Source organism: Bufo gargarizans, chromosome 11 (genome assembly GCF_014858855.1).
Source record: "Bufo gargarizans isolate SCDJY-AF-19 chromosome 11, ASM1485885v1, whole genome shotgun sequence".
Classification (NCBI taxonomy): Eukaryota; Metazoa; Chordata; class Amphibia; order Anura; family Bufonidae; genus Bufo; species Bufo gargarizans.
Window position 1 is genome coordinate 50,880,815 of NC_058090.1, and position 24,510 is coordinate 50,905,324.

General features: G+C 45.3%; 1 protein-coding gene across 5 annotated transcripts in view; it reads left to right on the plus strand.

Annotated features, from left to right (window-relative positions):
- RALGAPA1 (Ral GTPase activating protein catalytic subunit alpha 1) overlaps positions 1-24,510 on the plus strand; it is a 174,168-nt gene that overhangs the window by 77,340 nt on the left and 72,318 nt on the right. For all 5 annotated transcript variants that reach the window (XM_044271450.1, XM_044271453.1, XM_044271451.1 and 2 more), the window contains 15 exons: positions 6,733-6,854; positions 6,943-7,159; positions 7,254-7,430; positions 8,381-8,518; positions 10,910-11,103; positions 12,238-12,336; positions 12,917-13,072; positions 13,669-13,797; positions 14,175-14,300; positions 17,485-17,543; positions 17,881-17,989; positions 18,761-18,871; positions 19,854-19,922; positions 21,071-21,205; positions 24,012-24,195. In XM_044271450.1, coding sequence (XP_044127385.1) covers positions 6,733-6,854; positions 6,943-7,159; positions 7,254-7,430; positions 8,381-8,518; positions 10,910-11,103; positions 12,238-12,336; positions 12,917-13,072; positions 13,669-13,797; positions 14,175-14,300; positions 17,485-17,543; positions 17,881-17,989; positions 18,761-18,871; positions 19,854-19,922; positions 21,071-21,205; positions 24,012-24,195 — 2,025 coding nt within the window. The remainder of the gene's footprint in view (positions 1-6,732; positions 6,855-6,942; positions 7,160-7,253; positions 7,431-8,380; positions 8,519-10,909; positions 11,104-12,237; positions 12,337-12,916; positions 13,073-13,668; positions 13,798-14,174; positions 14,301-17,484; positions 17,544-17,880; positions 17,990-18,760; positions 18,872-19,853; positions 19,923-21,070; positions 21,206-24,011; positions 24,196-24,510) is intronic.

Below are 24,510 nucleotides of genomic sequence, written 5' to 3' on the forward strand. Positions count from 1 at the left end.
ACTGTTTACGTGACGTGCACACAGTGGGCAGGACTGTTTACGTGACGTGCACACAGTGGGCAGGACTGTTTACGTGACGTGCACACAGTGGGCAGGACTGTTTACGTGACGCGCACACAATGGGCAGGACTGTTTACGTGACGCGCACACAGTGGGCAGGACTGGTCACGTGGTGTGCACACAGTGGGCAGGACTGGTCACGTGGTGTGCACACAGTGGGCAGGACTGGTCACGTGACGTGCACACAGGTGCATGGTGAACTGATTACAATTACAGGACATTTATCAGAGCTGTGTGCCACATGAGCAGGACACATTTATATTTACTGAAAGCTAACAATGAAGCATCCTATTGAATGACTGCAAGCAAAGATATTGAAAGAGATGAAAAAGTGATGCCGAAGATATATTGAAAAATAATATAACTTTTTGTTTTAAGAAAAAAAAACTGTTATTGCCAAAACCATCATACCTGCCATTAGTGCATTTTCTCATGTGACTCATTATCGTGCGTCACCATAAAAAAGCTCCTGATGTCTACAGCCGGCTTTAGTCCGATTAGTCACCATCTTCAAGTGTCCATTCTCTATGGGGACAAATAAATCAGGATTACTTCTGCCTTGAGTTGGTTTACCCCAGTGAAGTCCCGCCATTTACCCCGACCACTACATAGACCTACATGGCGACGATAATTGGATGGTTTTGGAGGGTGCCTGTTACTATCCATGGTCATGTGTATAGGCAGCTGATGTGATTGATGGTCCTGATGCCTGCTTTGTCATCGGGGTGTCTGCATGTGCACAAACTATAACCCGTGAGGAACTTTGCTGGTGATATGTGAACAGACTCCTAGGTAATGTTTGAAGCCTGTGTCACCCTTGTCTACTATTTTCCATTTACATATAGAGTTACTCTACATAAAAGGTTTGTAATGACTTTGTCGTATGCTACATTATTTATCTTGTACTGATCCTGAGCTACGGCCAGTGGCATAGTTCAGAGCTGCATTCCCAGTTCTGAAGGCTTCAGAGCTGAAATCTCCCAGCATTCCTTGCTGACTCAGTGTCAGAGCATGTTCTTTATTCCAGTCATTGTATATTGGAAATCCTGCCTACATTACTTAGCTCTGCTAAGCTGTCACAGATGTGTCTGACAACAGGCTCGTGGTCTATTTCCAATGACGACTGGCAGAACTATGAATGCAGCTGTGAGGTACAGGCAGGTTGCAGTGCAATGCATTTACAAAGTTATTACAGCTGTATGTAGGTGATAGCTACATGTAAGCGGTAAGATGGTGCTACGCGGTGCACGCTCCATTGACTGCTTTGTTGCAACGTGTTGTTTGTTCATTGCCTTGTGTACGGAGTTTGTGCTCCACGCTTTCACAAGTTCTGCAACTTCAAGAATTCTTCTATGTCCAGCTAATAATCCAGTTACCTCTGTATATTAATGCAACTTTACCGTATGCGCCACAATTGTTGCAAAACATCATATTCGGCCAGACAGACTTAAAGGGAACCTGTCATCAGCGACCTCCCTGCCAGCTGTTTTCACGAACACATAGCTGTGGTTCATCTGATTTAACCCCCGCTGTTTTTCTTTTGTTGATCCGAGGCTCCAGTCCCGAGTTATGTTACTTATGTTATATGCAAATGAGGTCTTTGGTGCAAAGAGGGCACCACCATTGCTCTTGTTGCTTCCATGCGCCACTAATTTCTGTGGACAGCCGCTTCTCGCACTGCTTTGCCACTGCCTGGACCTGTCAATAAAATCAGGTCAGGGAAGGAGATGGTCACAGAAAGGGGTGGGGCTTGGCTGTAACAAGAGCAACGGTGACGCCCTCATTGCACCAAAGGCCTAATTTGCGTATTAGGAAAAAAAAACATTTGAATCAGGTGAACCACAGCTTTGGGTTTATGCAAACAGCTGGATTGGGATGTCACTGTTGTCAGGAAATTTACTGATAAACCAGGTACAATGTCTTGTAGGGCTAGCAGCTCATCTGAATGTAATGAGACCTTTCACTGAGCCGTTGCTTCATTCTAAAGAAAAAATACTTGCAATCTATATGCAGATGAGCAGTTAAGTGCACTGAGGGCGGGCCCAAGCCGCTGTGTGCCCTCTTGCTCCTAACGCTTCCTCTGCCATCCTCTCCCTCTTCTTCCTGATTGGCAGGGCTAGGTTCCTACATGGTCATGTTGCCTGGCCCTGGCAATGTAGAGGAGTGGCTGGCAGAAGAAGCAGGCGAAACAAGGGTGCACAGAGTGGCTTGGACCCACCCTCAGTGCATTTAATGCTCATTTGCAAATGGATTAAAAGTACGGTACTTTTTTGCCAGAGAGAAGTAGAAGGTACCATTTCAATCAGCTGAGCTGGCCCTATAAGTCATTGTTCCTGACAGTGAATTTCCTGGTGGCAGATTCCCTTCAAACGTGTTGGCTCACCATATAACAACTTAACACCTACCTGATCACTTGGGGCCCGACCTAGGGCTGCAGCTATTGATTATTTTAGTAATCAAGTATTCTATCAATTAATCCAACGATTAATCGCATACTCTAATAAGAAAAAAAATGAATTTAAAGAACATTTTCCTTTATAAAAACTTATCAGCCCCCCGTGTCATCAGTCCTCAGCGCCATCAGCCTGCTCCATGCCATCAGCTCCCCCTAGTGCCATCAGTCCCTCTATGCCATCAGCCCCTTAATGCCATCATGTCCCCCACTGCCATCAGCCCCTCTATTTCATCAAGTCCTCCATCATGTCCCCCACTGCCATCAGCCCGCTTCACGCCATCAGCTCCCCCCTAGTGCCATCAGTCCTCTGTGCCATCAGCCCCTCCATGCCATCAGCCCCTTAATGCCATGTCCCCCGCTGCCATCAGCCCCTCTATTTCATCATGTCCTCCAGTGCCATCAGCCCCTCCATGCCATTATGTCCCCCAGTGCCATCAGCTCCTCCATGCCATCATGTCCCCCACTGCCCTCAGCCCCTCTATTTCATCATGTCCCCCAGTGCCATCAGCCCCTCTATTTCATCATGTCCCCCAGTGCCATCAGCCCATCTATTTCATCATGTCCCCCAGTGCCATCAGCCCATCTATTTCATCATTTCCTCCAGTGCCATCAGCCTCTCCATGCCATCATGTCCCCAGTGCCATCAGCCCCTCTATTTCATCATGTCCTCCAGTGCCATCAGCCCCTCTATGCCATCATGTCCTCCAGTGCAATCAGCCCCTCCATGCCATCAGCCTCTCCATGCCATCATGTCCCCCAGTGCTATCAGCCTCTCCATGCCATCATGTCCCCCAGTGCCATCAGCCTCTCCATGCCATCATGGCCATCAGCCCCTTCACTCCCCCCCCCACCGTAATACTTACCTTTCCTGGCAGGGTGCGCGGCTTGCCGATATGGAGTCCGCAGGAGAGGGATCACAGCTTCTTCTTCTTCCCAACATGCACTGGGATCTGACGTCGCACAGCGTCAGGCAGCGCACGCTGACTATGTGTACACACCAGGCCCAGGATAGTGCAGCGTGGTGCTGACTCACGCTCTGTGGTCACATGATCAAAACGAATCCTCGATGCAGGAAAACTGCATTGAGGATTTTTTTTTGTATCGATTACAGCCTGACCCCTGGTACCCTCACAGATAACGGAAAAGGCCTTTTCCCCTCCGTGACGTAAACGACAGTTACAGACGTGCGCTGGCTCTCCATTCTTCTCATTGAGACCCCTGGTGATAGTCAAGTGATGTGCTTGGCTTCTCTTGGCCTGTCTCATAGAGATGAATGGAGCGGCAGCGCACATTTTGGGACATTAGAACTTGATAATCCTCATGGTCAGTGGGGGTCCAGAGGATAGGTGAGGAGTTAAAGTTCGCCAACACTTCTAAAGGAGTAAAGGGGATATTTAACCTGTTGTGTGGGTATGACCGCTAGGACCCCCATCAATCAGTTTTTCCCTATCCAGAGGTTAAGGGAAAACATGTAGTAACCAGAATACCCCTTTAATAATGCATCCAAAATGCAGCATTTATTATAAAGGCAACCGGTCACCTAGGTTGGGGGCCATTAAACCTGGGGTTTAGCTTTCCAAACCTGCCCTTGTGAAAACCGTCAATGTGGACAATGTGTAGTAGAAGAACCGATATCTTATCAGAGTTTGGGACTAATTTCCGTCAGCATCCGGCGCATGTGCCCCAAGTACCTGAAGGGGAGCACCGTACACCTCACTGCACATGCTAAACTGCTACAATACAGCAGTGCCATTAGTTTTGAATTTGCCATTACATATTTGATCTTGGCACAGTGGGTCTCATCGGGGCTTCCGTGTCCCCCTTCTGAATTGAGCCGACATACACTTGTGTGACCAGAGCACACCTTGACTTCACATAGGGGACATGGGGACTCTTGTGACCGGTGGTGCTCCCAGCAGTTGCACCCCCAGCAATCATGCATTAATAATGTCATTGACTCACGCCTTCTGACGTGGGATCAGTGTGCATAACTGCCTTTAGAGTCAAGCAGCCCTATAAACAGCCTTATAAACTCTTGCTATCACTTTTTAGTACATTAATGCATCGCAGAAGACCTGATTACAGGTCATTACATGGGCGGAATGAAGAGAATTCCCGTACGGTGCCTGCAAAGAAGGATTTCTGAGCATCCCTCCTATGTACAGCTAATGAACGGGGAAGGGTTACATCTGCCAATGGAACCTCTGGTTATATCATTATTGGCTGCACACATGTAAGTGATCTGGCTGTCAACTCTCTAACTTCCAAATGGGATCCATACATCCAGTCCAGATACCATCCAACCTGGGTACCCCATTGCCTACAGCAGGGATCAGCAACCTTCAGCACTCCAGGTGTGGTGAAACTACGACTCCCAGCATGTACACTTGCTTGGCACAGAAGTCAATGGAGCATGCTGGGAGTTGCACAACAGCTGGAATGCCGAAAGTTGCTGACCCCTGGCCTACAGCATTTGCTTCTGTATCCCGGATTGGAGGTGAAGTAGTACATGAATTGTATAGTTGGTATTTAGTAGGAGGTGGGTACCCTCCCTTGTCTGAGTAAGATGGGTGCCCTTTTATTAACCGCGGTTCTATTTCATTGACCTCATTCTTACATTCGCGTGCAAATCCTCATTTATTCACTTATCCCCAGTGCACAGGACCGTCCATCCCGAGACAAGCAGTGTTGGAGGTTTAGTAACAGCCAAGCCAAACATGCACATTATCCAGGGGATCGGGGGGGTGCTAATACTCGGCCAGCACTTGTGAAACCAGCTAGTACCTGTTACCTCATCACTGATGCCACACATCGCCATCACACGTGTCACTGGCACCTACTGACGCAATGTACAATGGCGCTCACACCGTGTTTTGCTAGCATTCGCTTTGAGTGTTCCCTGTTGTAATAGAGCTTGCCCGTCTCTGGGAATGCTGGTATCTGGGGCAATGTTAAGGAATGGACTGACTGTAAACCGCTATCTAAGGGAACCATGAAATGTTAGAAATCACCGAGGTGTTCTGAGACCATGTAGAAGTGCCGCAGGGTGTCTCAAAATGACTCCTTATCTACTTACTCTAATAGTAGATACACACCACAGCTGCTGCTGAACCCCTTGTGTTTTAATTGCGGAGGTGTATATTGCTGTACCCGCCGCAGTGGCCATATATGCATGCATGTGTATGGTGGAGTCGGGTGGAAGGAGTATGGCCTCTTTTACCATTTTCTTTCCCTCCTTAGTGTAGTAGTTTAGGTCCAGCGTGCTGTACATCAATAGTCCTAGTGATTTCACGAATAGATGGTAGGTCCAAATACAGTAATAGCATTGGAGACCTACAGCTTGAAGCTACATCTCGGCTCATAATAGAGTACATGAGCCATTGTGTATATGCCCACAAAAACCCTTTAATGAAAACATTTCTTCTTGATACACCTTTCCAAATTGATGATTCTCATGATTTCATCCATATTGGAGTTGATATCCTGTGATATTGTAATGTGTATAAACTCAGGATGACCACCTTGTCCAGAGACGGACAAGCCTTGTTGGACTTTGGATGTTGTCATCCCCTGTCTGAATAACCAAGCTGCAATGAAGCATCCAGCAATCTGTTTAAGGGGCCGAATGGGTCTTGACTATATGAGAAAATCCAACATATTTCTTGGCCTCTGGACCCATGAAGTGAGCCAACACTTGCCCAGATAAGGATGACATCCAGGAATGTTACTCCGGCCTGTTACTCCATATAAAAATGTGTTATTTTTATTTTTTGTTTGTTTTTTACAGTTGGTTTGGTTTGTAATACTATAACTTTATATTATGTGGGGATATATTTTGTAACCTATGAAGGATTGATCAGGAAAGCCGGCCCAAGATCAGAACATCAGGAAGACTTTTCTTTGGAAGTGCTCCTTTCCTCTTCCTATAACCTGCCGACTCTGCTTCAAGGAATGACCTTTCTTTTAAAATTCCTCCCAGATTTCACTAACTGCTTATTGGCTGAAACATTGCAAAGAGTTTCAGAAATGACTAATCCCGAAAACACATTCCCCGCTCTACAACGTAGAGACCCCTCTTCCCTAATCGCATGCTGCAACCCTAACAAGTCTACTCTCCTCATCCGCCCCTATTGATCCTTGCTTGGTTTTGCTTTACAGCTGAATTTAAAATACTAAATTGATGATTTATTTTATTATTTTTCTTTTTTTTTTTGTAGCCACCAAAGAGGATTTAGCTCCCCAAATAAATTCTCTGAATAGTGATATCAACTCAAGCTCCAACATCCCCGATCTGATGGATGAATTCATAGCGGAGCGGCTGAGGTCGGGCACAGTTCCGGTAAGAAATGACTATGTTTTCTGACATCTCTTTGTAGGAAACTCTCAAATTCTTACTGTATGTCCACCTCCCCCTCCCTGTTTTCCAGAATTTGACAAGAAGAGGTAGTAGCCCCGGCAGTCTTGAGGTCCCTAAAGATTTGCCTGACCCACTAAACAAACATAGCCAAATGCGTCCAGTAGATGATCCTGGTGTCCCATCTGAATGGACCTCTCCAGCCAGTGCTGCCAGCAGTGATCTGCTAAGCTCAGACAGCCACTCCGACTCATTCAATGCCTTTCAGTATGAGGGGAGGAAGTTTGAAGGTGGGTACATGTAGATAGCAGCATGATAACCATGATAACACAATCAAGCAGCTCATGGCGTGTTCGGCTTTTTAATTTATTTTTATTTTTATAGCTGGTTTCCCATTTGGCAGCGATTCAGCAGCTCCTCTCACCACAGAGACAGATGCCGGGTCCATACAGCTAAGCACAGAAGAACAAGAGGTTGTAAGCCTGACCACTCTCCATATTGACTCCGAAACCAGCAGTCTTAACCAGCAGGCCCTGTCTGCAGATGTGCTGGTTACTGCAGGTATGCCCAGATTGCTAGGATGTCTTTTTGCCCTGACTGATTTTATATGCCTCAAAAACTAGTAAGGTTGCACACATTTGAGAGTTTTGGCTCAAAGGTCATCAGTTTCGGATCGTTGGAGGTCCAACACCCTAGCTGTTTGGAGAAGCCGTGGGGCTCAGGTGAGCACTGTGGCCTCCGCACAGGAAACCAAGCACAAAGCCTCTACAAACCGCTGATCGGCGGGAGCACCAGGAGTCGGACCTTCACCAACCAGATATTGATGACTTATCGTGGTGATAGGTAATCAATATTGATCTCCCAGAAATTCCCTTTAAGAACATGTATAGTAATGAGTTGGATCTTTTAGCCTTAGCAGTCAATATAGGTGACATGTACCAGCCATTCGAATGTATGACCCTTTCATGTAATCCATGGACATGCCAGGTCCACCAGAGCAGGAGTGTGAAGACACCAACTCTCCGTTCTGGATCATCTTCCAGATGCAACTACTTTTCTGATGTACAGAACGAAAGGAGCAAAATATACCCTTTTTTATGGCTTTACACCCTAAAACATTAGTTTGACCTACAGCCATTCCTCCCAACCTTCACATAAACATGCATTCTTGGCTCAGCCGAGTATGCATGTGTTCTCAATGGGGAGAGGAGAATAAGCCACTGACAGACGCCTTGAAAACAAAGAATCGAGCTTGTTGAAATCCTGCATGCTCGATCCTTCTTTCCTCAGCCATCTGGGGAGAGTCGGGACACCCCCATAACATGCGAGTTCAATTGTTGAATGCCCCCCCTTAGTGTGCCTTGTTGTGTAATCAAGACACTCTCTGTTCATGTAAAATGTGGATGTCATAGAGGGGGGCCTACTGAAGTACAATAATCATTTACAGTCAAATAACTTGGACAAAACCACTTCCTCAGCTTAAAAAAATAATATGTTTAATACTGTCTTAGGCTCTGAAAATGCATCTCCTGCCGTCTCTGCTCATGGCTCACGCTCCCAAACGCCGTCTCCTGCTGTGTTTCCTCCTGATCAGACAGAACTGCATGAGAAGCTTCAACATTCGGTGTTACAGACGCCAGACGATATAGGTAAATTAAATGTTAGATCAGATTTCTGATTGGAATAGTGTTAAGCCAAGAAAGCATAGTAACATAGTACATGAGGCCGAAAAAAGACATCTGTCCATCCAGTTCGGCCTGTCATCCTGCAAGTTGATCCAGAGGAAGGCAAATAAAGCCTGTGAGGTAGAAGCCAATTTTCCTCACTTTAGGGGGAAAAAAATTCCTTCCCGACTCCAATCAGGCAATCAGAATAACTCCCTGGATTAGCGATCCCTCTCTAGTAGCTATAGCCTGTAATATTATTACGCTCCAGAAATACATCCAGGCCCCTCTTGAATTCCTTTATTGTACTCACCATCACCACCTCCTCAGGCAGAGAGTTCCATAGTCTCACTGCTCTTACCGTAAAGAATCCTCTTCTATGTTTGTGTACAAACCTTCTTTCCTCCAGGCGCAGAGGATGTCCCCTCATCACAGTCCTGGGGATAAATAGATGATGGGAGAGATCTCTGTACTGACCCCTGATATATTTATACATATTCATTAGATCTCCCCTCAGTCGTCTTTTTTCTAAAGTGAATAAGTTGATAATCTTTTAGGGTACTGTAGTTGCCCCATTCCAGTTATTACTTTAGTTGCCCTCCTCTGAACCCTCTCAGCTCTGCTATGTCTGCCTTGTTCACAGGAGTAAACCGAAAGAAAAGAGAAGAGAAAAAAGCCACCAAGGCGGTGCCACAGACTCTATTAATCACTAAATGCACACTAAAGATACCAATATTTTCATATAACAGAGAGATATAAGAGATTATGAAACAAATAAAATTAGGTCTTGGAAGAGAAAATCAAACCTGAAAACAACTGCCCAACACCCTTGGACTTATTTCCCTGCAGACAACAAATGACCCCTTTAATAAACAGATAAGAGCCCCACCACCATATATCAGTAATAAGATCCCCGCCCCTTTTACGAATGACACCAGAAGACCACCGGTGAGGAGAACCTTTTGCAATAGTAAAATAAAAACAAGAAATATGCATGACCCTACATTATCAGAGTCCCGTCCACTCTCAAAAAATAATCCGATTTCCATATTTAGCCACTCAAAACCAATCCACGTCCTACCTACCAATTAACTCCTATCCCAAAGACCACCACCGCATTATGACTATAGTACCATCCAGTCCAGCTGTTCCTCTAAATAGAACACCAAAAAATAACCATATGCATCATGCGTGGAACCATGCCAATAGCTGAACGCAAAATGTAGAATCACGCATGTAGTACAAAAAATGTAAAAATCTTTATTACACAAAAATACAATATAAAATTTGCAGTTGAGGGCTACAGAGCAAAAATCACCCCTCCCCCAACACAGATGCCAATGGGTCAATTAAAACTATACAAATGAAATATACACATCAATAAGTGGCACCTAAACAGTGCTACAGTTATAAATCACATTGTAGTCGTCCATGGCCGGTACAACACTAAAAAGGAATCTATACCTCATCACATATGGTCAGAACACATCCGAATTCCTCCCTAGATATGGTCCAAACTCAGTGGCTCCAACTCGGGGAACTCCCGGAAAGTGTAACTAGCGACCATTAAAAAGGTGTAAACAACTAATATGGAGCTGTAACTTTCCTACTTATTATTGATGCACCTAACTCAATTGTGTTGGTTTGTGATTATTATGCCAATAAAAACATAGTTGACAAAAAAAATGGTGTAAACAACTGCTGACCAACACAGACAAACAATATACTGACCCTGTGTATCCGTGGGGGAGGGAGGAAGGGATGACTCCCTGATGTACGTTTCGCCTTAGCTTTGTCCAAGGGAATAGAGACACTGAGTTGCTACCTCCAATATAAACCCAGTATCTATCTTCTCCGTGTTACCCAGTGTTTTACCATTTAGTATGTACTGGGTGACTTGCATTATTCCTTCCCATGTGCATAACTTTACATTTGTGTTAAACCTCATCTACCACTTCTCTGCCCAAGCATCCAATCTATCCAGATCCTTCTGTAGCCGTATACTGTCCTCTTCCGTAATTACTTTACACAGTTTTGTAAAAATTTATATTTGACTGTGCAAGCCTTCTACAAGATCATTAATAAATATATTGAAGAGGATAGGGCCCAATACTGACCCCTGAGGTACCCCACTAGTGACAGTGACCCAATCTGAGTGTGTACTGTTAGTAACCACCCTCTGTTTGCATGAAGATTTATTTCTTAGGATAATCACGTTACAGCAGACAACCAAAGGTGTGTGATTTATCACCGTATTATGATTCTGCGCCCTGGCTGTGGCAGTTCTGTGTTCTTTCCTGTAGGTGTCACCCTTGCTATTGTTGTGAAGTCACTCGCAGACCATCGCGAAACCACATGTGCTGCTTTCTTTTGCAGAGCCTTGTGAATTCCCGCTGGAAAGCTGCAGCGTAATGGCAGGTGGGACGCTAACCGGCTGGCATGCCGATGTATCGACAGTTATGTGGAGGAGAATGCTAGGAATCCTGGGAGATGTCAATAATATAGGCAACCCTGAAATCCATGCGCAGGTTTTTGACTATTTATGCGAGCTGTGGCAGAACCTGGCCAAGGTAATGTATCTGCCAAGATCCATAGCTGCATGTATAGACGCTCATTTGAACGACAGCTATTCCTTCCAGCCCCCTTGTACTTGTACGCTTGACTCCTCTGGTGGCAGGATATCTCCCTTCAGAACAAAATGTTCAGGCATGTTAAATTCCAGTACGCCCAACCTTTATTTACCCCAATAGTATATGCCTGGGGAAAAAGGGAAAAAATAAGGTTACCTCCATGCATATTAGTGCCACATTAGTCTAATGTGTAAGGCCAGCTTAAAGGAGTTATCCAAAACTGAATAACCCCTCCCCTACAATGGCAATGGCCGGACCAGCGACACTGAACATGCTTTCCTGGTTTCCTCCCATATCGCTCCACGGCCATTTTCACATCTCCCCTGCCTGCAGAAAATAACATCCGTTAAAAATGGGATGGGGGGGTTGGTGGTGAAATGGGGGTGTGGGGGTGGCAGGTTGTGACAGTCGCCTGCCCCCTCACATGACGCACCAACCAACCCTCCCCCCCATCGACAGATGATGTTTTCTGCTGGCGGGGAAGATGCGAAGATGGCCATGCAAGAGCAATTAAGGAGGAAACCGGCGTCGGGGGGCCAGGTAAGTGTGCTCCGTGTCGCCAGTCCGGGTGTTGTAGGGGGTGGTTATTCAGTCCACGTGTGTCCGATTTTGCTATAGATTATTGTGCAACAAGTCTGCAGGAAAATCCACAAGGCAAATTTAGCTTTTCAGTGCAGAAAGAAAAATAAACTGTTGATTTACCTCTGCAGATCTGTGGGTTTCACAGAGAAATGGTAAAAAATGTGAACTGGTAAAATAAATGGTAAATAAAGTAAATCTGCAGCGGTAGATTACTTGCAGGTTCAATTATAGATTTTTCTTCCCCATTGAAGTCAAAGGGGAAAATCTGCAACAGATCTGACAGGCTGCGGCTTTAAAAATCCGTTACGCTGGTCAGAATCTGCATGGAAGGGTAAGACCGCTTGTAGATAAGACTTTGTGCAGTCTCATTCGCTTACATTGTAACTGTATTCCACGGTGGATCATTGCAGCAGAAATCCGAGGTATAATCCAGGGTAAGCTCGTGAATGATGTCATTTTTGTATTAACGTGATGATTATTTTCCTTTTCTAGATTCGAGACAATTTGGGGATTTCTTTGGATAATATGTCATCTCCTCCCCCGCCTGTACTTATCCCACCCTTAAGGATCCTCACCCCGTGGCTTTTTAAGGTACTGACACGTGCGTTTAGCCAATGTTAGTGAAAGGAGATCGTCAGGAGAAGCTGAGATCAGGGTTCTCACATCAGTATCTTTTTCTTCTCTTCATTAACCAGTTAATGACCCTGCAGGGCAAGGCACACTTCACATATATCAGTTGTGTCCAGCCAGCTACTGATGTATGTGCACAGCGCATCCGTGCACAGATCCGGCGTCTCTACACTGATGGCGCCGGACAGGATAACGTACCATGCAGCGTTTTTCCGTCCGCCACTATTTGCCATCCAGCATCACAATGATGCGCCAGATTTATGACAATGACTCAGATCAGTGCCCCTCCTGAAGTTTTCTACTTTTACACCGGAGGGGAATTGATCTGGATCGACAGAGATATCGTGAAGGGGGAGGGGGCGCTAAGATAAAAGCATTTTTGACCTATTAACCAGACAGTCAAGTAAAGCAGTGACCAACAACTCTCCATTATGGCAGCCGGATCCCCCTTCACTTCCATGGCCCCAGTGAGTGTGACAGGCATGCTACATGCTCAGATTTTGAATGATGTTAAGAATTCATTTTTTATTTTATTTTTTAGGCCACAATGTTACCAGACAAGTACAAACAAGGGAAACTCCATGCCTACAAACTGATCTGCAATATTATGAAGAGAAGACAAGATGTGTCTCCAAACCGAGACTTCTTAACGCACTTTTACAATATTATGCACTGTGGCTTGCTCCATAATGATCAGGTAAGTCTATGTCATTGGGCAGAGTCGCATAGAAACATGGCAGGAGGGGAAGAGAGGTAAGTGCTGGTGCCACCTTACTTCATTTGCTGTATGTACGGACTGGTCGCTGGTTGTCCCATAATGTTACATTAAGGCCGGGTTCACATCACCGTTTATTCTTCCATTCTTCTGATCCGTCTGAAGAACTGAAAAAAATGCCTAAAACGAATGTTAAATGTGAATAACTGATGCTTAAAATGCAGGATCATTTTTTTTTCCCTTTCCTTCTGGAAAAATAAATTGATGACGTGAACCCAGCCTGAGGGGATTATCTGGGTTGCGCCAGGATCGCATGCTGTATGTTGGGCACGTGATCCTAACCTGGCTAGCGCTGTTTCAAACCCAGGCTAGGATCTCATGCTCAATGTACAGCACGTGATCCTGGAAGTGGCCTCTACACGGTATAGCGGAGCAACCCGGATAACCCCTTCACATATGTCACATGTCACAGGACCAATTTTAAAAATAAACCCGATAACCTACCATGTTTTTATATTAACTGATTAAGAAACTTTTAGATAAGTGACTATATTTTTTTCCCCCCTTTCCTCACGTAGGATATAGTAAACACCATCATCAAGCACTGCTCTCCTCAGTTTTTTTCACTGGGGCTCCCAGGGGCCACCATCTTAATTATGGACTTTATTGTAGCAGCAGGAAGAGTTGCTGCCTCATCTTCTTTGAATGTAAGTAAGAGGATCTCTTGGGACTCTATAGGCCAACTGTGGTTTTCCTTGGGGATTATTCCCCCCCCAAATTATATACCGTACATAACTAAGGAGACCCAGCATCATCTGAATTGTGTACCACCATTATGTGCAATGTATAAGATGCAGTGGTGGAAAATGCAGCACAGTATGCAAAAATAATACTGACCACAAATTTACGGACTTCCATATTCAATGCTGTATTTCACCGGTCTTGCGTAGAGAGCCCTTTGTAAGTTGGCCTGGGCCATGTGCAGTAATTCTGTACCACCAGCAGCAAGCATACTAAACGTTGCAGTTTACAAATTGGTTTATATGACGTTTTGACGTTAGTTTTTGTATTTTCTTTCTGACAGGCTCCACGTGTGGAAGCTCAGGTCCTTTTAGGATCTCTGGTCTGCTTTCCTAACCTCTATCAGGAGCTCCCAGCCCTGCACCCTACCGGCTCTGAAATTGTCATGTCCAAGTTCACAGATGTAAAGGTGAAGCACCGAGATATTACCGTCTTCACATGTAATAGTGATATAAATGGGTCGAAAAGGGATCCTTTGTAAATAAAGCTTAATGGTTGTAGTAATGAAGAATTATACAACTTTCTAATCTGCTTTAAAGGGGTTGTGCCAGGTTTCTAAGTTATCCCCTATCCACAGGATAGGGGATAACTAGCTGATAGCTGGGGGTCCGACCACTCTGACCCCCACTGATCACCGGAACAGGTGTCCCACTCCCCCATTCTGATGGAGCAGCAGGTCATGCATGCGCACTGCTACTCCATTCATTCTCTTTGGGAGCGCTGAGGACAGCACTCGGGTGGTCATCTCTCCTGACAAGTTTTATTTTTATAAATGCTTATTTTCCCTGTGTTGTGCCATTCCTCTGTTATTCCTCCTCAAAATGTATAAATATACGGACAGCTGGATGTTACCATTCCCCTTGTTAAAGGGATGTAACCCTACACACTCTGACCCTGGTAGGACTGATCAGTCAGTGTCAGACACTGTAGGAATACCCACCTTTCCCAATAGTCCTTTACTAAAACAGACATATCAGGAAAGGCAACAAGGTTCTATTTAATTCATCGCCATTTTAAAGATTCTTTCTTTACATCTAGAGGCTAAACACCTAGTCAGCCCTATTACTTCTGAGAGTTAGATACAGGAGTATCTGTGTATCTAAGCTCTCCCTGTTCCTATTTGATTTTCTGAGTCCACAGTATTTAGCTCACATTGGTTTGTCTAGACCACATACCATGTAGAAAAGACTCTGCTATCTTAACGGGGGGTTTCTATCCATAGGATAGGTAATCTGATCAGTGGTGGTCCGACATCAGCACCCCCACCTGTCAGCTGTTACCTGCATCCTCAGTTCTATAAAGCAGACATTGTACAGAGTCAGTACACCACAGCTCCGTACAATGTGTAGTGGCGGTTCTCGGGTTCCGCAGTTGATGCTCCTATTTAAGTGAATAGAAGCTGAGCCCCAGTACCCAAGAAAGACCACTATATAGTAGACTGAGCCTTCTTCTTTAAGCTTTTTAGACGGCATCAACTGCAGCTGTCAGATACAGACCCCCATCGGTATTGGTGACCTATCTATTATTATTACTACAGGAAAATGCTTCTTCCTCCTGCACTGATCTTTGACTTTTAGTTCACTGTTGAAATCCATATACAGGAGTCTGTATACTGAGACATCAGGTTACATTTGATGCCCAGAAAAGTCTGAAGGGAGCAGTAGGGGGAGAGCCGCACAGACAGACACTGCTATTTTTATTTTATTTTACCGTCTTACGCCAGTTCTGGATTGACAGCTACACTGCTCAGGTACTGCTATATAATGTCCACTGTGCTATGGATTCTGAGTGTATGTAAGAGATAGGGGAGCAGGATCACCTCTTTTTTGTGTGGTATGTATGGGAGACATTCATAGCAGCTAGCCTCCACCTACTCTGAAGCTGAGCTCAGGGAAAACTGACAATTTGCTACTGAGCATATGGAAGTGGAGAACAGGTGAAAAGTATCAGATCCAAGTCATAATGGTCACATATAGCGTTCGTCATGTATACACGCATGGCAGCGTGTTCTGAAAAGTCATCAGAAACAACAGGCACACTTCAGTGCAGTAGAAACTCTGAAATCTGTATGATGCATTCACAAAGTATTAGACACCCTTTTTAGCATAAGAACATATCAAACTAAATTTGCATAGCTCTAACAGTCCCTGTGTGGTACCATTGTAATTTAGGAGACCGTGCTGGGTCTCCACATGGTGGTGAGAATACAGCTTTGTCACCTGTGGGTCACACCCCGCTGTTACGTGGCCCGTTGCTGCGCCTGGGATGTAACACATTCTCGCTGCTGATTAGTAAGCAGCGGGGAAATAGGAAAAGGCTTGTGCGCGTCGGATCATCAGGTAATGTGATGCTTGTGTAAATATGAGGACTATGTTAGGTGAAGGCCTTGCAGTAAATTGACTGGGGCTCCGTTACTTCCATTAGGAGGGGCAGCTTTCAGGACCCTTATGCTGTTCCCTCTAAGGACAGCATATACTGAGGTGACAAACTGGACTGATTTCGGATATCTTTCAGCCAGCACTCCAGCAAGGAGGCCAGTGAATATCATGACTTGCGAGCTCCCCCACCCTCTACTGTGGACATAAAGAGACTCGTCCGTCAGCAGTAGGATGGCGGAGCTATGCCCACATATCAGACCCCATCCTTCCCAGCCTAACCAATGAGCTCTTAAACGCTACTTTGTATTAACTCCTATGTGACAGTCCTCTGAAATCCGTGTGCCTTTTTCTACCCTATGGTTCTCCCATGAGTAGATGTAATGAATGTAAATCAGACATCATATAGTACATGACAATCTCTTTCTAACAAAGCTAGAACCAGCCCTGTACCTCACATGGATCCAGAGATCTCCTCATTCATTGCTCTGCTAGATTTATTTCCAGCTGACAGCTCAAGGGGAGTGTCTTCTCTGCTGCAGCTAAAGGGGCGTGTCCATGCTCTCCCTATCACAGTTCAGGAGGCGTGTCCATGCTCTGCCTATCACAGCTCAGGAGGCGTGTCCATGCTCTCCCTATCACAGCTCAGGAGGCAGTTGATGGTTGAAACTGCGCATGTGCGGCCATCTCAGTGAGCAGGTCAAAGAAATAGGAAAGAAACAAGCAGCAGGTGGCGCTATACAGATACGTTTTATTGAATAACTCAGTGGCTATTCTAAATTTGTAATTACATGCAATTACAAAAGAATTCAGATCCAGGTGCTGGTTTGAAAACTGTAGAATATTTAAATATTTTTATATTTTTTTTTTTTTTTGTGGGACAACCCCTTAAAGATGGATTCGGGCAGGTTCACTTTAAATGTAGGGATCGTTGCAGGTTGGGATGGTCGTTCTTTTGCCCGCATACAGTTTGCATTGTTGTTCGCAGCACACCCCCTTCCTTTACGAAGGGACTTCCTCCTCACAAACAGTGATTTTGTACCTGCATAAAATGTTATCAAGAACAAAAGTGTTTCACCATTTGCTCGCTGGACAACAAGCGTTCATGTGAGCAGAGCAGTCATTCGGGTAGTTAGTGCCCTGTGTACCTCTATCAAGCCATCATAACGTGGGTACACATGTGATGCGCTCCCTAATTGAGTTTTTATTTTATCACAGGAGCTCACAATCAAAACTGTTCTAAACTCTGCCAGAGAAGAGCCATCTGGGCCTGCGAGGTAAGACCATGAGAATCAGGTGGTGGATGCTTGGGCTCCTAGCTCTAATATTGGTTCCCCCCATAGTCTGAACACTTACTGACGGAAATGACTGCTTGTGCTGTGGGATATCCGTCTCTGAGTACACGTGGAGTGGTTGTGACTGTATAGCATGATCATCACATTGCAGGTTGCTTCCATGGTTGGGATGTCCAGACACAATGGTGGGTTTTCTAGCCTATCCTGCAAGCTGCAGATGTTGCATTATCCCTTGGGGGGGGGGGGGGGGGGGGCCAGAATCATGCTTTCTGGATCTTGTGATGTATGCATTTTATTAATCTGCTTCTTTTTCTTGCAGATGTGTAGCACTGTGCAGCCTTGGGATCTGGATGTGTGAGGAGCTGGTCAATCAGACACGTCATCCACAGATCAAAGAAGCGCTTAATGTCATCTGCGTGTCCCTCAAAGTAAGGACCGCTTATAAAATGGAAAAGACGTGTGTGATGATATATACCTAAAGACATGGAGGACATTTATCAAACTGGTGAATAGGAAAACTGGCTTAGTTGCCCATTCCTTTACACCAGACCACAGCGCTCACCGGACTCTTCAAGCATCTGATCAGCAGTCCCATAGACTTTGAATGGAGCTCTGAGCACATGCTCGACAACTGCTCCATTTCAAAGTTGGGGAAGGGCACAAACCCTCATTTTTGTGATCTGTTAGTATTTGAGTGATCAGGCCCACATCATTGTATCAGTTATCCCATATCCCATTGATAGGGGATAGCTTATTTTCTACTGGATGGAATACCACTTTAAGAGGTCACTGAGTTTTCAAAATACTTTTGATATGTCATAAAGACATCAGAAGTTTGGGTCGTGGGGTCTGAGTGCTGAGACCCCCACCAATCGCTAGAACCAGGAGAGAGAATAGCACACATACTGCTCTCTCACGTCACCTAGAAGTCCGTCAGTCCATGTCGATTCTGTCGATAGAGCAGGATATGGGAGCAGTTCTCTCTCCTCGTTCTAGGGATCGGTAGGGGTCTCGGCACTCAGGCCCCACCAATCAAAACGTTTGATGTCTCTATGACACATCAAAAGTTTTTTGAAAACTTATTGACACTTTAATGTATTTTTCATTATCAAAAATTTCCACTTTCCTTCATTGAACATCAATGAAATAATTGATATTCCTGTTTGATGAGGACAATATTGTTCTGTGCTCTCCCTTAGTTTCCCAACAAAGTTGTTGCACAAGTGGCCTGCAGCGTGCTGAACATCCTCCTCAGCTACGCCCCTCAGCTGCAGATTTACCATCCGGACTATCCGCTGAAAATTATCGAGGTAGGTTCATATCCTTGGAATCGCAATCGCTTTATACACGATGCACTGAACTTCTATGTGCTTTAAACATTGTACTGTTAAGGGTGGTGTCACAGTGCAGTTTTTGAGCCCAAGCCAGATTTCAATCCAACAGGAAGGAGTAGTAGTCCTTTCTTTATAAATTTCGTTCTCTTCAAAACGCTTCTGGCTTTGGCTATTTTCGCTGGCCCCATAGAAATGAATGCAGGGCTGCTGGGAATGCGTCCTCCTTCACTTTGCCGGCTCAGTTTACGAGATAGGTCCGGGTCCAAGAGGTGGACAGCAGACAACGAGGGCATATACTAGCGATTTGCTCCCATTGTCTCAGATGGGAATGCCTCTTTAAATGGTTCTACAAAGAAGATATCAGATGCTGATTCGACAGGTTACTTCTCCTATCACGTCTGTTTTGGTAACTACTTGTGTTCCCCATGTAGTAATAATTCTGGAGCATCTATTCTTATGACTCTATGTTGTACCGCTCTTCTCTTATTCCTGCTGGAAGTTTATGGATAAAGGTACAGATGGCTTTATTAGTTGGAGGGTGTCCCTGCACAGACTGCCATTGCCAGCTCTCATTGGACAATGTGAGACTGGGCAGGGACACCCCCCCAACTGGTAGCACCCATCTGTACCTTTATCTTTAAACTTCTAGCAGTAATAAGAGAAGAACGGCACAGCATAGAGTCAAAAGAATAGATTCTCCAGAATTGTCATTCCATGTGGAATACAATTGTTTAACTAAACAGACGTATCAGAAGTGGAGACAGGTCATCTTTAAAAAGAGTCAGTAAACCTACCGGTCTGCCTTCTGCAGTGAGATACATTGCTGTTGTATGGAGCCTATGGTGATGTTATGCAGTTCTGTATCCTGATGGAGTATTTCACACAAGTTGTTCATGAAATGCCATTTTACCACAAAAAATCTTTGCATTTTGTTCATTTTTTCTTTTTTTTGCGGCAGATCCTTCTAGCCACTGTGACACATCTCTTGCCAACTGCTGAGACCTCTTCATATGAACAAGATAAACGAGTAAGTACATAAAGGCATACTACGGGGCACATTTATTAAAAAGCCCTATACCTGGTGGTGGACCCGCCGGAGTTATTAGGAAGCGCCTCTACATAACCTCGGCAGATCTACCGCCGCTTCTAAATGGAAGACCGCTTCCTAAAACTGGCGTAGAAAATGGTAAATGAAAGGGGTCTCCTGGCCTGCCCATGCCACATCCACTTTTTTTAGACCTGGCGGGGGGAGGGGGGGGGGTTGCAGAATGCAGCGCAAAGGACCTTTTGCAGTGTATTTCTGTTTCATAAATGATCCCCTATGTGTGTGTATACATTCCTTTACAGGGGTATTCCACAACTTACATATTGATGACCTATCCTCAGGATGGTTTTTCAATAACTGGTCAGTGGGGGTCTGACTCCCAGCACCAACGCCTTTCACCTGTTCAGAGACCACAGCACTCCGAGTCTCTTCATTGTTTACAGCGCTGTACATTGTGTAGCAGCCGAGTCCCGTTCACTTGAGTGAGGATGAGGAGGGCAAAGGCCATATGTCCGACTGACGAGACTTCACAGGCCTAGGAAGATGATGTGACGCTCGCCCTAGTGCTGTTTCCCCTTCAAACAGCTGATCTGTGAGGGGGCCATGACTTGGACCCCCACCAATCACTTATTTTATAGAATGTAGACTTTTGCTGGTGCCAACTTGAATATGAGATGCGCCTTTTTCAGACTACTTCATGTGTGTAATGTTAAGCCCACTTCTTAGTACAGGGGTCAGCAACCTCCAGCTGTGGTGAGACTACAACTCCATTCATGCTCTATTCACTTCTGTCAGAGTTCCAAAAACATCCAAGCAAGCTTGCATGCTGGGAGTTGTAGTTTGACATCAGCTGGAGTACAGGAAGTTACTGACCTCTGTCTTGGGGCTCTTTTTACACTTCCCGATGTTCAAGCAGTAGGAGCACTGATGGATGATGCCACCTCCATTGGCACAGGCCGATACAAACTGAGTGTGGGGGGAACAATTACTGCAGTCATTCCTGGCAGCACATCCCTGATTACACAGAGAGCTGGGCTAGCGATAAATCGGACAACCCCTTTAGTGTATACTTGCTGAAGATTCTTGTATATAGTCATGTAACACTTTGCTTCCTGATGGTTGTTTTTCAGTTGATCGTGTCCCTGCTGCTCTCGCTTCTAGAATGGATGATGGCATTACCGCTGGCAGTATTACTGAAGCCAGTGCAGCATTCTGGCGGTGGAAACCAAGGAAGGGAAAATTCTGTATTGCACTGTGCTTACAAGGTAGTGTATGACTGCAAAAGCTTAAAATCCAGAAATGAAGAGTTTCTGCCCAAGTAAATCTGTCCAGCATAATGGATGTAACGAAACTCACTGTTTAGTATATGCCTGCTTAAAAGGACAATAGCATCAAAACTTTAAGGGGTTATCTGCGATGCATTTTTTAAATTTCATCTTGCTCCCGTGGATGTGAACTGCAACTGTTGTGATGATTAAAAATTCCTAACCGAGCCAGCGCTACGCTTTGCGGTCTAATTAGGTTGCGGGCACTTCCGGGATCACGTGCATTACATTGGGACAGCCTGGAGGACAAGGATCCAGAGGGAAGAAGAAAAATCATTGCTGCTCCCACAAATACTCCCATTTTTCTTCTTCCTTCTGGATTTAAAGCCTAAGATTTTGACAGTATCGGCTGACCATTTAATGTGTATAAGGCTCGCCAGTCTTTCCCCTGATTGCAGATATTAGAAAAAAGAAAGGACGGCCATGTTGGATTTCTGACGGCCGCCTTTCTCCACATTGAAAACTTGCGCACATTCAGCAGAGTTGAGGGTACATGTGTATAGGGGAGTCGGAAGATAAAGCGGTTTGTCCAACAGCTGTCTGCACTGTATGGGCAGCTTTAGGCTAATGTTTAAATGGGTTCTGCACTTTGTTTTAACTAATGATCTATCCTCTGGATAGATCATCAGCATCTAATCGGCGGGGGTCCAACACCTGGCGGCGCTCCAGCAGCGCTGCGGCCTTCTCACTGTTTACCGCTGGCCCAGTGACGTCACGACTAGTATCAACTAGCGTGGGCGGGACTAAACTCTGTTCAGTTGAATGGAGCTTAGCCCCGCCCACGCTAGTTGATACTAGTCGTGACGCCACTGGGCCGGCGGTAAACAGTGAGAAGGCCGTGGCACTACTGGAGCGCCGCTGCCGTCTCAAACAGCTGATCGGCGGGGGTCCCGGGTGTCGGACCCCCACCAATCAGATGCTGATGATCCATCCAGAGGATAGATCATCAGTTTAAACAAACTGCAGAACCCCTTTACTGTTTTGCCCTATCCACAGGATAGTAGATGAGTATTAGATTGGTGGGGTCCTACTGCTGTGACCCCCCCACAGATCATGAGAATAGGGTGTTTGTAACCCACAGGGCTCCCCAAAAGGAACAGCAGCAGGTTGAGCATTGCTGCTCCATTCATCTCTGAGACCTGCTGGAAATAAACAGTCTTGTAGCTTTCCCTTGTTACTAGAATACCCTTTAAATCAGAAACCATTCACTAAGACAAATACCATAATATGGGGCATCTGGAAGAAGACACATTGGGGGAGATTTATCATCTCCTTTGTGTCAGAAAAGTGGCTTTAACAAGTCATAAGCTGTGTGTTTGTGACTTTGGTGGGAAAAAAGGGGGACGGGAAAGGGACGTGGCCGGCTGCTGAGACAAATTTATCCTCATTTACACCAGTTTTCGGGTGCAAATGAAGCCAGATATCCATGGAATAGATTTCTGTTTAGGTGCATGGACTGCTGCAGGAGGCGCCTAATTTATAACTAGGCCTGTGCCTCCAGCAGCACAGGGGTTACCAAGACTGGCACAGAAAGCGCCACTCTTGATAAATCTCACCCATAGAGCGATTTAGGTTTTTGAACATAGGAGTGAATTGAAAGAAAGGAAAATATAAAGAAAAACTAATAATATATCTTGTTTCTTCTCCATTTGTTGTTTGTCTTTTTTGTAAATCAAGCCTAAAGGCGTATTTACACGCCCTGAACGAGCGTTTCTCTTGTGCCTCTGGTGTTTGGAAGCACCTTTACACTAACGTTCCTTCCCAGTCTGAACATCTGAACATACTAAAGCCGAATGCACACGGCCGTGAACGGTCCGTGGTAACCCGGCCTGGATTCCTGTTCAGAGCAGGAGCGCACGGCGTCATTGGTTGCTATGACGCCATGCGCTTCATGCCGCCGCTGCACTACAGTAATACACTGGTATAGATCATACGAGTGTATTACTGTAGTGCAGCGGCGGCATGAAGCGCACGGCGTCATAGCAACCAATGGCGCTGTGCGCTCCTGCTCTCGGCAAGAATCCAGACCAGGTTACCATGGACCATTCATGGCCGTGTGCATTCGGCTTAAGGGTCCATTCACACATCTGTATGTGTTTTGAGGATCCGCAAAACACGGACACCAGCAATGTGCGTTCCGCATTTTGCATACCGCACATCGCCAACACTCTCATTGAAAATGCCTTTTTTTTTTGTCTGCAATTGCGGACAACAATAGGACATGTTCTATTTTTTTGCGGATCCAGAAGTGCGGATCTGCAAATGCGGATCCGAACAGCACATTCCGGCCCCATTGAAAATGAATGGGTCCGCACCTGTTTCGCAAAATTGCGGAACGGACGCGGACCCATTTTGCGGACATGTGAATAGACCCGAAATGTGTCCCCTGGGACCTGTATTCACAGATTTCCTCTACATTTCGGATCTCTGTTCCTATGGGGGAACATTACACCAGACCTGGGCGAATTCCTCGGCTGCACCTTGCAATCTTCTTGTGTTCATACCTATCGTTTAAATAGGAATCGTCTCTCTTTCTAGATGCCTTCAATAAAGCAGTCACTCGGTGTAAAAGAAGTGTATTGACCTCAATTACAGTCGCTTTATGGTTCATTACAATCAGAAAGCTCCTTGGTCCAAGATGTAATTCATTACACTCTGATGCATATTGATTTTTACATAGTAAATCGCTGTGTTTGCTCCTTTTTCACACACGTCTGCCGTGTTAATTGTATTCTTTAATCTACAGGTTTTGCATGACTGTATTTATGGCTCGCAGCATTTCAGCAACCCGCGGTACTTTCCCCTGAGCCTTTCAGATCTGGCATCTGAAGACTATGATCCCTTTTTGCAGCTGGAATGCCTGAAGGAACCAGAGCCCCTCCACTCCCCAGATTCAGAGCGGTCCACTAAACTACAGCCGGTCACCGAAGGTAGGTACTAATGTGAAATACAATACAAATCCATGGCTACGCCAGTCCTTCCCTCCTTTAGTTGCCTCTTCCAAGTTGTTCTCAGTGTTTTTGATATCTGCTGCAAGCTTTTTTGTAAAAAAACTAAAAATAAGTATATTTTGAACATATCTGTGTCAGGAAGTCCATCTTATGGTCAGGTCTTAGTTTTTCTCCCATTTCTCATGTAGAAAAAAGTTAATACCAGACACTTACTAATGTATTGTGATTGTCCATATTGCCTCCTTTGCTGGCTTGACTCATTTCTCGCCCATATTCATTGGGGGACACAGGAAC